Here is an 18,394-nt window from a genome sequence, read left to right on the forward strand (position 1 = left end):
ATCAAGGCATATTCTTCTTGACGAACACTAACTGATCAGCATGCTCAGATGTAAGAGCACACCTCTGAGTAGAGATTATGTCACCGGTGGTAGAAAAGATTCTCACCTGAGAGTAGTTCACCGTGATAGCGAACGAGGTGCATTTGCAGATTCATAGTGTTGCTGTTATATTTTATCTTTGCAAAGCAGTTCTTGCAGATTGCATAGTCTTTATGCAGTGCCTTTCCGTCGACTGTCTCGAAAACCCGAAGTGTCTCCACACTTTAAAGTGGAAACTAGCGGGTGGGTCTTTGATTAGTTTTTTTATTGTTTTCCGCCATTCTTCTCGCTTCTCTTTTTCTGCAATTCTGTGTTGTTGTTAGTAAACTTGTGTTCTTCACCGGCCGCTGTTTGCGTCACTTTACCCCTATTTACTCGAACAGTGCCCCCCGCAAACAGAATGGTAGATATTGGGTAGTGACAGTGACACTGACAACGGGTAAATGAATCATTTTGTGTTGTAATAAAATATCGATATTGGGCGTTAGTGTATCAATTATTTATTGCGACAGAGAGCACAACAATATATTGCAATATCGATTTTTTTTCCCCACCCCTACTCATAACTATTAGTTTTTTCAACTTAAATGGTTTAAGGCAATTGGTTTCCTCAAACGGTTTGAGTTAACATAACTTGTCAGGTTTGAGTGAGGCTGTGTCTGAAGTCAGCTGTAGTTCCTTTATCTCTTTTCTTCAGTAATTATGTTTGTTAACAGCAGGTGTTCATCACTGAAGCTCATTTATCATATTTATCTCGGTTGAAAGCAAGGGAGGGGTAAAGGTTGATCAGCCACCAGAACATCAAAGCGGATGTCACATAAAACAAAAGATAAGAATGGTTTAAACCAATGAGCATCAAGGTGCCAGGCATGATCATACTTTATGTGACTGACAAAACAACCAGTTTAACAGGTTTTTATAAGAAATTATTCCATTGCATATTAATCATTTACAAACTGATGACAGACTTAGCCGTGGTCATACCATCCACGATGGGTTCAAATACACAAGGTAATCAGAATTTCATGGGAATTATTACAAAGGGATGTTATGGTTGAACATTTGAAAGGATTTGGCAAGTGATATTTTCTGTGTTTCAGTTTACGGGTTAAGAAAATATGTATTTTTTACATGTTCGATTTGGATTACATTCTGCCTGGTAAGTTCATATTTAAATACATTTAAATACTAACTACACACATACACACACATACACACACACACACACACACACACACACACACACACACATATATATATATATATATATATATATATATATATAACTTTTATTTATCCCTGACAACAAGATAGGTTTGTTTAACATTGTGAATTGAATTGAGCAATCCATTATATATTTAAATTCAGTTCTTCAGTCTGATTCATACAAAATGCAGAATTTGAATTTAAGAAAGTCAAAAACGTATAGAACAGGGGTCTTATCTATGACCATTTATTAGCCAAAACATAGTGTCCCAGATTTGAGCATGAGCTGTCCAACATTAGAAAATCCACAAATTCTTAAATGATTTAGCACAAGCAGCACTAATATATGTGCCATTTACCCTTTAATTACAATTTCTGAAAAAGTTCTTCTGATTTAGATAGGGAATATCTTGGGCATTTCACATGATTTAACATTTTGATTTAACATGTTGGCTTCATTTGGAAATAAAATCTTTGTTACCTCATTGCCGGGGTTTTATTTATAAACGTTGAATATGCACAAAATAGGCATCGAAACTGTGTACACAATTTCGTATGCACATAACGCACCTTAGACCATGCATACGCACTATTTTTCCTGGCGTGAGAAAAGTAATTAAGTACGGAACAATTTTAAAGTCTCTTTTCATTTCATATATATATATCGATTTATATGATGATTCTTTTCCAGAGTTTATGGCAAATGAATTGTTTCCAAATTAGAAAGTTTCACCTCCCTTCCCCTAAACAAATTCTACCCAAAAATAGTTCATTAACAATATCAGCGTCTGAGATGGGAATCAGTGATGAGGAGTGGGAAAGTCTACAGAAGGCTCTCGACTGGCCTGGTCCAGATCTTCAAATCACACTGGATCTGAGCACAAGTCCAGTCCACTCAACATTCTCCACAGTGGAACCGAAAAAGAGTTACAAAGTGGGAGATAACATCTCCGTTATTATCACAGCCAGAGACCACAACAAGAACCTGAAAAGATATGGAGGAGATTTTTTCAAAGCAAAGCTTTTCAATTCACAACTAAAGGTGTGTTTAAGTACATTTAGGTCATTTGTAATACGTTTATTGTAAAGTTTTTTTGGCATTACAGTTATCCTCTTCCATTCTTCTTGAAGGCGAGTGTGTATGGGGAGGTTGTGGATCATCGTAATGGGACTTACTCAGCCGTTCTTCTCCTTCCCTGGGAAGGTCAGGCACAAGTCTTTGTACGCCTTGAGCACTCCAGTGAGGTTGTGCAGATTCTTAAAAAATACAGGGAGTCTTCATTCCCACGCAGCCACTATAAAGGCTACTTTGGAGGAGCAGGACCCAATAAAACCAGGATCAGTGAAGTAGTAGAGTGTAATATTAAATGGGGTGAAGGAAGTTGGAGTAAAAGCAACTGCTGCTGCGAGTATAAGGATATAAAAACTGGAACGGTGTGGCAGTGTGAGAGACCAAAGAAACTGCCATGTGACAAACTGGTTTATCACTCAAAAGGAGGTTTGGAAAACCCATTAAATACCTTTGAGAAGCAGTTTTTTGCGAAGTAAGAAATTATTCGAAACTAATTCCAGAAGAAATGTATATCCGTATAGAAAAAAAGTTTAGAAAATCTCTCTCTCTCTCTTCACAGGACTTTAACAAATGTTCGTATTACTGGAGACACACAAATCATCAATATCCTTCCCAACACGGCAGGCAATGGTATGAGTATATCTCTGTGTTAAGTGCTTCAGCACATATATTTGTGTTATAGCTGACAATGCAGTGATTTGAGTGAAAGTCATGCATTTAGTTATTTTACTACTACACACTAAGTGTTTGCATTTTTATATTAAGAAATATTCCTTCTCACTGGACTAAAATGAAATAAGTTCATAGTACTAACATCGAAGGAATGCTTTAACAGTTTGAAGCAGTTATTTAAGCTGTTATTTAACGGCACAATTTTTTACATTGTACACTGTTAAAAATCGCTGTAAAGAAACGGCCAAATAAATTTCGACAGTGACATACTGTTTTTCATTAAAACAGTGCTTTCTGGGTAATATTCATAATTTTCGAGAAGGTACACTGTAAGAAATAGTGCCTTTAAATAACAGTAATTTACTGGCAGCAGGGGTGCCAGTAAAGTACTGTTAATTTACAGCTTTCAACCATTAATTTACCACTCTTATTTTTTTTACAGTATTTTACTGTAAATTCTACCATGGAAATGAACTTCTTTCATTTAAGTCCACTGACAAGGAATATTTCTTAATATAAAACTGCAAACACTTAATGTTTAATAGTAAAGTAACTAAATGCATGATTTTACTCAAATCACTGCATCTATAGCACACATGTATGTGCTGAAATACTTAACACAGAGATCCCCACTGTATCAGGAGACTCCACATTTATTGTCTTTATATAAAGCAGCAGAAGATCAGAATTTGTGGCTCATCATTGACTGAAGCACAGGCTCTACTCTCCAGCACAATGGTGAACAACAAAACTACATTAAATGAACAGATCTCTCTTGTGCAAACACACATTAATACAGTTGAGTTCAGTATTTACTCTCATCATCAGTGTATGATGTTCACAAATATTTTAGTTAAATTACCTTTTTTCATTTGGTAAATCTGACATTTACATTTTACAGTATATTACTGGTTTTCCTTGACTTAACGGCAACAAACTGTAGAAAAACTGTTATTTACTGGCAGCAGGGGTGCCAGTAAATAACTGTTTTTCTACAGTTTGTTTCCTGTAAATTAATTACAGTTTATTACTGTTAAATTATGTTTCATGCTGTTTTTCCTTCATCTTAAATCTTTAACCCTTTAAACCCCACAACAAAATCCTCAGTTTTAAGTGAACACTTATAATGTGTACACACTACAGAGTGTTTGAGTAACACTGAATTAGTGAAGTTAATGAGATAATTCTGTGATTAATTTATGATTGAGTGATGAACACCTGCTATTTAACAACAGAATCACTAAAGGAAAGAGAAACACAAGAACTACAACTGACTTCAGCTACAGTCTTGAATTCATCAAATCTCTCAAGATCTGATTAAACAACTCCTAAAACAGCTTCACCAGATTCACATTACTAACCAGACTGACTTTATCAACATTAAGAGTCAGATGTCTACAGAAGATCTTATTGAGATTTAAATAGGTTTATGTTTTTTTCACTACCATGATGGAGATCAGTGTTTACTTTAGTTGGGCTCTTGAATGTGACTTTTAAATAAATAATGTTTTTTTTTTTTTTTTCATGCTGTAACAATGCATCTTTAGAACTTGTTATAGCAAAAAAAAAAAAAAAAAAAAAAAAGTCAACAGAAGGAATAAATCTGGTGTTGTTGTTTATAGATTGACAAGAACAAACACTATTATTTCTGATTCAATCCCGTGTCTCTTCTCTTATTGAATATTGATACTACAGCAAAATAAGAAACACTGCTGAACTTTAAGTTATGAAGACTGTTAAGAAAATTTAACTCATTTAAAAAAAAAAAAACTTTTTAAAGTTTTAGAAATTTAGACATAAACATCAATAATCAGTGTATGAATCACAACAATGGTGACAATCCACAAAATAAATAAACAGATCACAAAACATGCTACTAATGCTTAAGACAAAAGCAAAATTATAAGCACATAAGAATTCAAGAAAATAAGTGAAAAATTAAGGGGCATAATTTATTCATGCCACAATGCATGCTGGGAGTCATTGAGTTTTATCCTGTGCTGGTACCCAGCATGCACTGCATCATGAACCTTTTGATTGTCACCATTGTTGAGATTCATATGCTGATTGTTGATGTCTCTCTTTGTCAAACGAAACAGTAGCATTATCATCTAAATCTCAGTAATTCTCAATAAGATCTTTTGATCTCTGATCTGATAGAAATAAAGTCAGTCTGGTTAGTAATGAGTGAAGTTGGTAAAGGTGTTTGTTGATTGTTTAAATCGTCAGTTGATTTTATCTAAGGCTGTGGCTGAAGTCAGTTGTAGTTCATGTGTTTGTCTTGTTTTTTTTTCTTTTCTTCAGTGATTCTGCTCGTTAACAGCTGCTGTTCATCAGTGTCTGAAATCACTCGTTAGTGTTCATTGTCTCTGTCAGGTGGACTATATTAGTAAACTCATGTAGGGAATAGTGAATGAGGGTGTAGGGTGTGATTTGAAACACAGCCGCTGAGTGTCGACTTTGAACATTGTTAATTTACGATATATAGCAGCACACTGTACACTGTAAAAAAAATTGCCGTTAAATAACAGTAATTTTCTGGCAGCAGGGGCGCCAGTAAAGTACTGTTAATTTACAGCTCTTAACCATTAATTTACCACTTTTATTTTTTAACAGTATTTTACCGTAAATTCTACCATAGAAATTAACTCCACTCCCACTGCTTCAAACAGTTCGAGTTTTTAAAACTAGCGTTCCTACGATGTTAGTACTATGAACTTATTTCATTTGAGTCCACTGAGAAGGAATATTTCTTAATATAACGATGCAAACACTTAATGTGCAGTAATAAAGTAACTAAATACATGACTTTTACTCAAATCACTGCAGCTCATTGTCAGCTATAGCACACATGTATATGCTGAAGTACTTAACGCAGAGATCATCACTGTATCAGCGACTCCACATTTACTGCCTTTACATAAAGCAGCAGAAAATCAGAAATTGTGGCTCATCATTGACTGAAGCAAAGGCTCTACTCTCCAGCACAATGGTGAACAACAAAACTACATTAAACGATTTCTCTTGTGCAAACACACATTAATACAGTCAAGTTCAGTATTTACTCTCATTATCAGTGTATGACTTTGCCTAGTTTTTTTTCTATGGATGTTCACAAATATTTTAGTTAAATTAACTTTTTTTTCATTTGGTAAATCTGACGTTTACATTTTACAGTATATTACTGTTTTTCCTTGACTTAACGGCAACAAACTGTAGAAAAACACTTTTTTTGCTGGCAACCATTAATTTACGGCAAGAAACAGTTGAAAAACAGTTTTTTACTGGCAGCAGGGGCGCCAGTAAATAACTGTTTTTCTACAGTTTGTTTCCTGTAAATTAATTACAGTTTATTACTGTTAAATTATGTTTCATGCTGTTTTTTCTTCATCTTAAATCTTTAACCCTTTAAACCCCACAAGAAAATCCTCAGTTTTAAATGAACACTTATAATGTGTGCACACTACAGAGTGTTAGAGTAACACTGAATCAGTGAAGTTAATGAGATAATTCGGTGATTAATTGATGATTGAGCATAAGTGATAAACACCTGCAGAATCACTGAAGGAAAGAGAAACACAAGATCTACAAATGACTTCAGCCACAGCCTTAGATGAAATCAACTGAATAAAAGAATACATCAAATCTCTCAAGATCTGATTAAACAACTATTAAAACAGCTTCACCAGATTCACATTACTAACCAGACTGACTTTATTTCTGTCAGATGTCTACAGAAGAACTTATGGAGAGTTAAATAGGTTTAGGTGTTTTTTTCACTACCATGATGGAGATCAGTGTTTACTTTAGTTGGGCTCTTGAACATGACTTTTCAACAACTAAGGTTTTTTTTTTAACATGCTTTAACAATGCGTCTTTGGAACTTGTTATAGCAAAACAAAAGTACACAGAAGAAAAAAAAATCTGATATTGTTGTTTATATATTGACAAGAACAAACACTATTATTTCTGATCTAATCCCGTGTCTCTTCTCTTATTAATATTGATATTACAGCATAAGAATGAACACTTCTGAGCCATAAGTTATAAAAGACTGTTAAGAAAATTTCACTCATAATAAAAAAAAAAAAAAAACCTTTGCTGAAATTTAGACAGAAACATCAAGAATCAGCGTATGAATCACAACAATGGTGACAATCCACAAAATAAATGAACAGATCAGTTCTGAACATCACAACACATGCTACTAAAACTTAAAACAAATGCAAAATTATAAGCACATAAGAATTCAAGAAAATAAGTGAACAATTCAGGGGCATAATTTATTCATGCCCCAATGCATGCTGGGAGTCATGGATGAGTTTTATCCTGTGCTGGTACCCAGCATGCATTGCATCATAAACCTTTTGATTGTCACCATCGTTGAGATTAATATGCTGATTTTTGATGTCTCTCTTTCAGTGTTGTGAGGAATGCTGCCCAAAATATTTAAAGCTCAAAATTTCATTAAATCCATATCCAGATAATCACATTACCATTCAATCTTATAAAATTGAAAAAACAAACAAAAGAAAAGTGTTATTCACTCATATATTTCAACACCAAATTATGAATTGACTATTATAGCAATAAGTCAGTCTAGTAGATCATGCTTGACAGAAACCGTCATAGTCACTTGACCATGAAGATTAATATTGCTGTAACAGATGTATCATAAAGATACAAATATAACAATGAAACAAAAGTTGAAGTACAAAAGTCAAGGGTCAGGAGCCCAACTAAAGCAAACACTGATCTCCACAATGGTGACGTCAGACGAAACAGTAACATTATCATCTAAATCTCTGTAATTCTCAATAAGATTTTTTGATCTCTGATCTCTGATCTGATAGAAATAAAGTCAGTCTGGTTAGTAATGTGTGAAGTTGGTGAAGCTGTTTGTTGATCGTTTAAATCTTCAGTTGATTTCATCTAAGGCTGTGGCTGAAGTCAGTTGTATTTCATGTGTTTGTCTTATGTTTTTTTTTTCTTCAGTGATTCTACTCATTAACAGCAGCTGTTGATCATTGTCTGAATTCACTCATTAGTTTTCATTCTCTCTGTCAGGTGGACTATATTAGTAAACTCATGTAGGGAATAGTGAATGAGGGTGTAGGGTTTGATTTGAAACACAGCCGCTGAGTGTCGAATTTGAACTTTGTTATTTTACGATATATAGCAGCAGGCTACTTCTCGAAAACGATTAATATTACCCAGAATGCACTGTTTAAATGAAAAACAGTATTTTACTGTCGAAATTTGGCCGTTTTTTTACAGCGATTTTTAACAGTGTAAAAAAATTTGCCGTTAAATAACAGTAATTTTCTGGCAGCAGGGGTGCCAGTAAAGTACTGTTAATTTACAGCTCTTAACCATTAATTTACCACTCTTATTTTTTAACAGTATTTTACTGTAGATTCTACCATGGAAATTAACTCCACTCCCACTGCTTCAAACAGTTCGAGTTTTTAAACTAGCATTCCCACGATGTTAGTACTATGAACTTATTTCATTTGAGTCCACTGAGAAGGAATATTTCTTACACTTAATGTGCAGTAATAAAGTAACTAAATACATGACTTTTACTCAAATCACTGCAGCTCATTGTCAGCTATAGCACACATGTATGTGCTGAAATACTCAACACAGAGATCATCACTGTATCAGCGACTCCACATTTACTGCCTTTATATAAAGCAGCAGAAAATCAGAATTTGTGGCTCATCATTGACTGAAGCACCGGCTCTACTCTCCAGCACAATGGTGAACAACAAAACTACATTAAACTAAACGATCTCTCTTGGGCAAACACACATTAATACAGTCAAGTTCAGTATTTACTCTCATTATCAGTGTATGACTTTTCCTAATTTTTTTTCTATGGATGTTCACAAATATTTTAGTTAAATTAACTTTTTTTTTCATTTGGTAAATCTGACGTTTACATTTTATAGTATATTACTGTTTTTCCTTGACTTGACAGCAAAAAACTGTAGAAAAACACTTTTTTTTGCTGGCAACCATTAATTTACGGCAAGAAACAGTAGAAAAACAGTTATTTACTGGCAGCAGGGGTGCCAGTAAATAACTGTTTTTCTACAGTTTGTTTCCTGTAAATTAATTACAGTTTATTACTGTTAAATTATGTTTCATTCTGTTTTTTCTTCATCTTAAATCTTTAACCCTTTAAACCCCACAAGAAAATCCTCAGTTTTAAATGAACACTTATAATGTGTGCACACTACAGAGTGTTAGAGTAACACTGAATCAGTGAAGTTAATGAGATAATTCTGTGATTAATTGATGATTGAGCATAAGTGATAAACACCTGCAGAATCACTGAAGGAAAGAGACACACAAGAACTACAAATGACTTCAGCCACAGCCTTAGATGAAATCAACTGAATAAAAGAATACATCAAATCTCTCAAGATCTGATTAAACAACTCATAAAACAGCTTCACCAGATTCACATTACTAACCAGACTGACTTTATTTCTGTCAGATGTCTACAGAAGAACTTATGGAGAGTTAAATAGGTTTAGGTGTTTTTTCACTACCATGATGGAGATCAGTGTTTACTTTAGTTGGGCTCTTGAACGTGATTTTTCAACAAATAAGGTTTTTTTTTTCATGCTGTAACAATGCGCCTTTGGAACCTGTTATAGCAAAACAAAATTACACAGAAAAAAAAAAATCTGATGTTGTTGTTTATAGATTGACAAGAACAAATACTATTATTTCTGATCTAATCCTGTGTCTCTTCTCTTATTGAATATTGATACTACAGCATGAGAAGGAACACTGCTGAGCCATAAGTTATGAAAGACTGTTAATAAAATTTCACTCATAATAAAAAAAAACCTTTGCTGAAATTTAGACAGAAACATCAAGAATCAGCGTATGAATCACAACAATGGTGACAATCCACAAAATAAATGAACATCAATTCTGAACATCACAACACATGCTACTAAAACTTAAAACAAATGCAAAATTATAAGCACATAAGAATTCAAGAAAATAAGTGAACAATTCAGGGGCATAATTTATTCATGCCGCAATGCATGCTGGGAATCATGGATGAGTTTTATCCTGTGCTGGTACCCAGCATGCATTGCATCATGAACCTTTTGATTGTCACCATTGTTGAGATTCATATGCTGATTGTTGATTTCTCTCTTTGAGTGTTGTGGGGACTGCTGCCCGAAATACTTTTTAACTAAAACTAGTCGTTAAATCCATAAATACTGGTTATCACACTACTTTTCAATCTTACAAAATTGAAGTGTCATTCACTCAAATATTTCAACACCAAATTAATATTTGATTATTATAGCAACACTTTAAGTCAGTCTAGTAGATCATGCCTGTTAGAAACAACCATAATCACTTGACTATCAAAATTAATACTGCTGTAACAGATGCATCATAAAGATACAAATACAGCAATAAAACAAAATGTAAATTGTAAAAGACAATGGTCAGGAGCCCAACTAAAGCAAACACTGATCTCCACAATGGTGACGCTAAACGAAACAGTAACATTATCATCTAAATCTCTTTAATTCTCAGTAAGATCTTTTGATCTCTGTTCTCTGATCTGACAGAAATAAAGTCAGTCTGGTTAGTAATGTGTGAAGTCGGTGAAGCTGTTCGTTGATCGTTTAAATCTTCAGTTGATTTCATCTAAGGCTGTGGCTGAAGTCAGTTGTATTTCATGTGTTTAACAGCAGCAGCTGTTGATCATTGTCTGAATTCACTCATTAGTGTTCATTCTCTTTGTCAGGTGGACTATATTAGTAAAGTCATGTAGGGAATAGTGAATGAGGGAGTAGGGTGTGATTTGAAACACAGCTGCTGAGTGTCGACTTTGAACGTTGTTAATTTACGATATATAGCAGCAGGCTACTTCTCGAAAACGATGAATATTACCCAGAATGCACTGTTTTAATGAAAAACAGTATGTTACTGTTGAAATTTGGCCGTTTTTTTACAGCGATTTTTAACAGTGTGTAGTTTTGTTGTTCACCATTGTGCTGTAGAGTAGAGCCGGTGCTTCAGTCAATGATGAGCCACAAATTCAGATTTTCTGCTGCTTTATATAAAGGCAGTAAATGTGGAGACGCTGATACAGTGGTGATCTCTGTGTTAAGTACTTCAGCACATACATGTGTAATACAGCTGACAATGAGCTGCAGTGATTTGAGTAAAAGTCATGTATTTAGTTACTTTATTACTGCACATTAAGTGTAAGAAATATTCCTTCTCAGTGGACTCAAATGAAATAAGTTCATATTACTAACATCGTAGGAATGCTAGTTTAAAAACTCGAACTGTTTGAAGCAGTGGGAGTGGAGTTAATTTCCATGGTAGAATCTACAGTAAAATACTGTTAAAAAATAAGAGTGGTAAATTAATGGTTAAGAGCTGTAAATTAACAGTACTTTACTGGCACCCCTGCTGCCAGAAAATTACTGTTATTTAACGGCAAAAATTTTTACAGTGTGTGTACATTTTGACAATTTAATTTACTGTTTGGAAAGGAATAAATAGAAGTAGAAAGGAAATGATGGATTTTTTTTCTTCCTCTTTTAGCAAACTAAATGGCTTGATTTCTTTAATTCACGTACATTCTCTTAGCTTTTTTTTTTTTCCAAACAGGAATTGGTCAAAACACACACAAACCGATATCATCTTAAATCAAATTTAGCGATGGGAGAATTGACTGAATTAGAATAATTAGTGCACAATCCTTTCAGATGAATGTTTCTTTGCTTTAGGCACAAGAGAGAGATGCAGATCAGGATTGAAGACACCAGTTCCTGCAGGGTTCTATTTGAAAGATGTCTGGAAGTCTTTCGTATGCAATACTCAACAGTTTGATTCTGCCCAAATGTTGAAATGTCTCCAAAATAAGATTGTCTACATGATAGGAGACTCCACCACACGGCAGTGGTTTGAGTTTTTTGAAAGCAAAGTGCCAGGTAAGTTGATCAGCGACATAAATGGCTTTGATTTGGGGGTTATGACTTTTCTGTCTCTCAATAAAAAAAAAATCCGTGATAGCATGGATGTATAACATGTCTTTGTTTTAGACGGTTGAAACTGAGGCATTCTTCAAAATATCTAGTTCAAGGAAAGAAAGATATTATGAATGTAATACATAATACATCTCCAGTGTTAATTTAACACTCTGAGTGTGGACTCATATAAACACTGAAGCAGTGTTAAAAGTAACACTGAAGCAGAGTTGAAGTTAATGTGTTAATTCATTATTATCATCAATGTGTTAATGTGAAGTTAATTTACAGTGTTTTCTCTAAATAAATCTTCCATTAATGATTGTAACAGCTTTGATTCCACAATGAAAGCATCTGCTTTTTCTATTAATTTTGTAGCCATCTCTTGCAAGTGATTCCGATTTTTTTTTTTATTAAAGAGTCTTTATTTTAGGCACACACAGATAACAAGAATCAGCGTATGAATCTCAACAAAGGTGACAAACAGCATATCCATATAAACAGATCTACTCTGAACATCACAAAACTAGATACTAAAAATTCAAATAAAAACAGCAAAAATAAAATTTAGTTAGAATAAAAAGTTAAAAAGACAGTTCAGCTCATAATTTAGTCATGCCGCAATGCATGATGGGAGCCATGGATGAGTTTTTATTGGCTACAACATGCTTTTTTGATGGTCACCGTTGTTGTGATGCTCACACTGATTCTTGATGTCTGTGTGTCTAAACTAAATATTCTTTTTTTCTTTATGTAGAACTAACTTTTAAAAACATGTCATATTATGCCAAAAAATGCTGGATTGCTATCTGTTTTTTTTCCCCACTTAATTTATGTGTACATTAAAGAAACCTGAACTCACACATTCAGATCACTACATAACAATTAGTTCAAACCACAATCAATAACACACAATTGCCTTTGCTCGGGTCTGCATGTTATAATTCTGTTACCACATCAACACAAAGTCTGAAGTAAACAGCTGAAGGTTCAAGATCCCAACTAAAGCAAACACTGAATGGTGACACACAAATTGTGATTTTCTCGTTTGGTGAGTCTGCTTGTTAACATCAGGTGTCTTCAATAATGGTCAATCATAACTCAATTAACTTCTTAATTATCTCATGAACTTCAACTCTGCTTCAGTATTACTTTTAACACTGCTTCAGTGTTTATATGAGTCCACACTCAAGAGTGTTAACCCTCTGGAGTCTAAGGGTATTTTTGGGGCCTTGAGAAGTTTTGTCATGCCCTGACATTTGTGCTTTTTTCAGTTTCTTATAAATATCTAAATGGGTAAAGTCTAATATCACTGTAATCAGCACAAACTTGGCTATAATAATATGTGAAATGCATGCATGTACATGATTGTATTTTTGAGAAAAAAAATGTTATGCATGGTTAGTGAAAAACTAAAAATGTTAAATCACTTGAATAAGGCAATAAAACACATACATAAAATTGGTTGCCGGAAAAGTTGAGAACTGGAGCTTGTAGCCTAGAATTTTTCTTTCTGAATGATGTGAAAATCATCTTGTTCACTCACTCACAGAAAACAATATATTGATTTAAATTTTCTAAAACACTTTTTGTTGGTAAAAGTCATATGCGAGTAGGCGTCAACTATCATGAATATCATTGTGATTTACACCTGAGAAGACAAAGGCCTGCATAATGAGCTGCATAATGAGCCTCTCAGTCAGCTGTGCCACTCTGAGGGAGGACTTACAAGAAAGAATGTGAGAACAAAATAAAAGTATATAATTTTATGTTTGTAGTTTATTAAGAATATATTTAATTATACCACAACATAATTTAATATCCACTTGGGGGAGCAGTTAAACAGTTTATTAGGAACAATCAAAGCTGACTTTCAAATTTTTTGGCATCCTTTCTCTAGTCACACAATCCTTCAGAAATCCTTTTAACAATCTTATTTTCTACCAAATAAACCCCATTTATTATCATCATTATTATTATTATTATTAATGTTGAAAAGAGCTGATAATATTTTTCAGTTTTTTTTTTAGGGGGATTAAATCGAAAGAACTGCATTGTTTTTACATTTGTTAGAGTTATCTCTATTTGTCACATTTATATTATTTACATCAAGCTTTTGAATGGTATAGTATTGTATATTGTTATTGAAACTTCATAATGTTTCACTTGATTATACATTTAGTCAGGAATTATAGTTTGGAAAAAGTCTAACTAGTAAAATGTTTACACGTTATGTGAAAACTAGTACAAATAAATAAAAAGAGACTTACTCATGTTTATGATCTCTGCTGAATAAAGTGCTTCATTCTTTTTTCTGAGGAAATCCATTTCTCAAATCCTCAACCACATCACATCTTTTTGGGGTGAATTATGTCTTAGTCCTCTCATCGCGAAGCAAACAGTAAAATAAAATAAAAACTTGAAGAATAGTCTTGCTGCTTTTTCTTCTGTGTGGGCGTATTCAAGCCGCGCGCTTCAGTTTGAATCTGAATAGCGCGTTCAGCGCGGGGGCGTGGTCACATTAGATATAATGAGCGGAGATATGAAAAACAGACATTGCGTTGTTTTCATATGGATTACTTTATCTCAGAATATCTGTTTTCGGCAGCACTTGTTTAGTTTAAAAGTAGACATTCCAGGCTTTCTATAGATATCTCTCTCATGTCTCTTCGTTGAGTATTCACGGAGTTACAGTTCATTTTAATGAAATGTTTGTACATGACGATCAGCGGAGACAAAGACTGTAGACAGCGCACCTTGTTTGTTATATTTATTTTATGAGTGCACAAAGGTTTTTTGTTATTATGTCTGTATCCAAATAAAACTAGACCCTTTACAGATTCGATTGATGTATTGCTCTTATCTGTACGATTAAAACTGAGAGTGTAATTTAAGTTCTTTTCGGGGTTATCAGGTGAAAATGACTCAAAACGCTTATATGCGTTAATCGACTCGAAAGGGTTAAATTAACACTGGAGATTTTGCTGTGTATAATATTATAATAACATAATAATACATGTTACATGTGTTTGGGTGAGCTTGAGTAAGTGATGTGACAGGATCATTTCCATTATGTGCCCATATACTTCTTGGGATTGCTGTATACAATATCCTAAGGCAACTTTGTAAAGCTGTTTAATTTTTGCTTCTCTTTATTAGGCTTAAAAAGAATGAACCTCCAGACTCGTTCGTATGGACCCCTAATGGCTGTGGAGTTGAAAAATAATGTCATTATTCACTGGAGGCCTCATGGTGTTCCTTTGCGATTTTCTGTAATGCCTATTACCAACCTGCATTATATCTCCAATGTTATTGATAATATAGCCGGTGGTCCTCATGTAGTCGTTGTCTTTACAATCTTTGCCCACCTGGTGTTTCACCCGTTAACATTTTATGTTCACGAAGTGGCCAAAATCCGTCAGTCTGTTGTTGCCCTGCTGAGTCGTGCACCACAGACCACCATCGTCATCAAGTCTGGAAACACTGCAGGATATAAGGTATGCTTAGTCGCTTCAAATACTTTTCCATCTTGTTTTATAATGACAATATTTATGGTCAATGGGAAAATATGATGCATTTGTTCTGTTGGTGTCATTTTGAAAGTCTAGAAATACTGGGCTCATAGGTGCGTGTTAGGCAACAAATGTATTCTAATTTACAACAATAATTTAGATTCAGTATAAAATTCCTTAGTTTCAAAGGATAATTTATCAATAAATAAAGAAATATTTCTGTCATGCCTCCACTGAGCCCACTGAGTTTTAACAGACCCCCTGAAGCATGCGGTGGGTTTAGTGGGGTAAAGCCCTGCATTTCAGCCCGAGCCCAATGGGCCCCGATTTATTTATGCCCCTACACAGCAAAATCTCCAGTGATAATTTAACCTAAGTGTGCCTAAAATAAACGCTCTTTAAATTAAATAACTTGCAAGAGATGGCTACAAAATGTTTAGAAAATGCAGACGCTTTCATTGTGGAATCAAAGCTGTTATAATCAATAATGGAAGTTATTTAGAGAAAACACTGTAAATTAGTTCAGTAACAACGATTACATTAAAACATAATCATCACCACCCGATGACTTTTGCTGTTGGCTTGCCAAACAAATTTTAAATGTAAAAAGCCAGAAGCCAAGATCCCAACTAAAGCAAACACTGACCACTATAATGGTGACACACAAATTGTGATTTTCTTGTTTGGCGAGTCTGCTTGTTAACATCAGGTGTCTTCAATAATGGTCCATCATAACTCAATTAACTTCTTAATTATCACATTAACTTCAACTCTGCTTCAGTGTTACTTTTAACACTGCTTCAGTGTTTATATGAGCCCACACTCAGAGTGTTAAATTAACACTGGGGATTTTGCTATGTAGAGCTGGGCTTCCGGCCAATTTTCACGTTGTTAGTTAAAAGTTAACTATTTATAAGACTATCTGAACATGAGTTCTCAAATAAAATATATTGTTTATATTGCTAATGCATTGAGTTATTATTATTATTGAGGAATAAAATAAATAAATAATTAAAACTGTGAGGACAGACAATGACCTTATTCCATGTCTGACAGTATCTTTTGTTACTGATCTTTGTTGTTACAGGATATTTTTCAAAGTGACTGGTATACACTGCAAGAGAACATAGTGATGAAAGAGATGTTCAGAGATATTGATGGAGTAATCTACTTTGATATCTGGCAGATGACTTCCTGTCACTATCTCACTGAAAATATTCACCCAGGACCTGTTGTCATTGCTAATGCAATCAGTGTGTTTCTCTCATATGTCTGTCCTGTCTAATATATTCAAACAATATTTGCTTTTTCATCTACAAGATGCTTATATAACTGCTTATATAAATAACTGCTGCCCAGAACATTTTCTTTCTTTCTTTTTTTTTTTTACAGCATTATAAATGTAATAACACTAATTGTTGTGTGAATATATTATTTTGTAAATAAAGTGTTTTGTATGTTGCAATAATCTGTACAGTAAATGCCTTTTAAGTTACCAAATATTTTTCAGCATAGCCCAAACACAGTTTTAAGTACTGCACTACAAATATTATCTTTTTTAGATTGCAAATGTTATAATTGCTGTTCAATTTAATGAAATTTCCATTTCAGAGATTAGGGCCCATATTTATCAAGTCTCTAGGGCTGGGCGATATATATCTAACGATATGATCATGCGCATCTAATCAGTAAAGCTGCTTCCGTGATCACCGCTAAAATCTCCATCACATAATTGGAGTGGCACTTAATAGACAGCAGAGGTGGGACTTTCAAGTCACAAGCAAGTCTTCAAGTCATATCCAAGTCCTCAAAGGGTTAAAGCTAAAGAGATAATTAAGTGACTAATTAAATGATGATTGTGCATTAATGATGAACATCTGCTGTTAACAATCAACATCACTGAAGTAGAAACACAAGAACTACAACTGAATTTAGCCACAGCCTTCAACTGAAAAAAAAAAAAAAAACACTATGCCACCATAATTGTGGTCAAGGTTTGCTTTAGGTAGTCTCTTGACCCTTTCACTAATCCAAACCAATTTGATTCAAAACAATTTCAATGTTGTTTTCGCAACAAACATGTATGCATTGCTGAATCAAACCTTGTAGTGACAGATGATCTTATGCTTGTTCTGCTTATAACTCATGTTGACTTGGACATCATGAGATAATCTTCTTTGGATTGTTGACTGACGTTCAGCTTTTAACAGAGTTGGGACTTTCAAGTCACAAGCAATCTTCAAGTCATATCCCAAGTCCTCAAAGGGTTAAAGTTAATGAGATAATTAAGTGACTAATTAAATGATGATTGTGCATTAATGATGAACACCTGCTGTTCTTGAGAATTACAGAGGATCATATGTTGATGTTTTATTGGTTAAAGTGATGCAACCATAATGGAGATCAGCGTGTGCTTTAGTGGGGTTCTTGACCCTTGACTGTCACGTTAGATCTCTTTATGTAGCATTGCATGAGGTGCTGTAAAGCAGCGAGAAGAAATTAATCTGTATGTGATAGGTGGCCAGATTACAATCAAATTAACATTAGCTCTATTTAAGTTTAGCATAATCAGCCCAGTAAAACTACACTATGGAAGAAAATTTAAGTGAATTTTAAATCTACTAAGTGCATACAATATTTGAAAAGCCATACACTGTAGACACACACAGACATCAAGAACCAGCATATGACTCTCAACAGTGGTGACAATCAACAAAATGTTGCATGCTGGGTAAAACCCCCCATCATGCACTGCAGTATGAAAAATTGTCACCACTGTTGAGGATCGTGTGAGAAGTGTGTTTGTCTAAAAACCTGAACTAATTGTCTCCTTTTGTGTCTTTCAACATTGAAGCATTGTGATCTTTATT

General features: G+C 34.1%; 1 protein-coding gene across 1 annotated transcript; it reads left to right on the forward strand.

The window, feature by feature from the left end:
• The first annotated feature begins 1,012 nt into the window (after positions 1 to 1,012).
• LOC113040398 (NXPE family member 3-like) lies at positions 1,013 to 16,874 on the forward strand. Its single transcript, XM_026198748.1, has 8 exons — positions 1,013 to 1,050; positions 1,140 to 1,198; positions 1,937 to 2,287; positions 2,377 to 2,789; positions 2,877 to 2,947; positions 11,773 to 11,976; positions 15,172 to 15,509; positions 16,612 to 16,874. Exons 1-8 carry the CDS (start codon positions 1,032 to 1,034, stop codon positions 16,807 to 16,809), a joined length of 1,653 nt encoding a protein of 550 aa, XP_026054533.1. The 5' UTR covers positions 1,013 to 1,031; the 3' UTR covers positions 16,810 to 16,874.
• Positions 16,875 to 18,394: the final 1,520 nt, after the last annotated feature.

This window comes from Carassius auratus, chromosome 22 (genome assembly GCF_003368295.1).
Source record: "Carassius auratus strain Wakin chromosome 22, ASM336829v1, whole genome shotgun sequence".
Lineage (NCBI taxonomy): Eukaryota > Metazoa > Chordata > Actinopteri > Cypriniformes > Cyprinidae > Carassius > Carassius auratus.

What these genes read in the sequence shown, in the direction of transcription:
- LOC113040398 (XM_026198748.1), top strand. An exon ending in TTTGGATTACATTCTGCCTG is followed by an intron (nt 1,199 to 1,936) that starts GTAAGTTCATAT and finishes ATTCTTTTCCAG; the next exon opens with AGTTTATGGCAAATGAATTG. An exon ending in TTTTCAATTCACAACTAAAG is followed by an intron (nt 2,288 to 2,376) that starts GTGTGTTTAAGT and finishes TTCTTCTTGAAG; the next exon opens with GCGAGTGTGTATGGGGAGGT.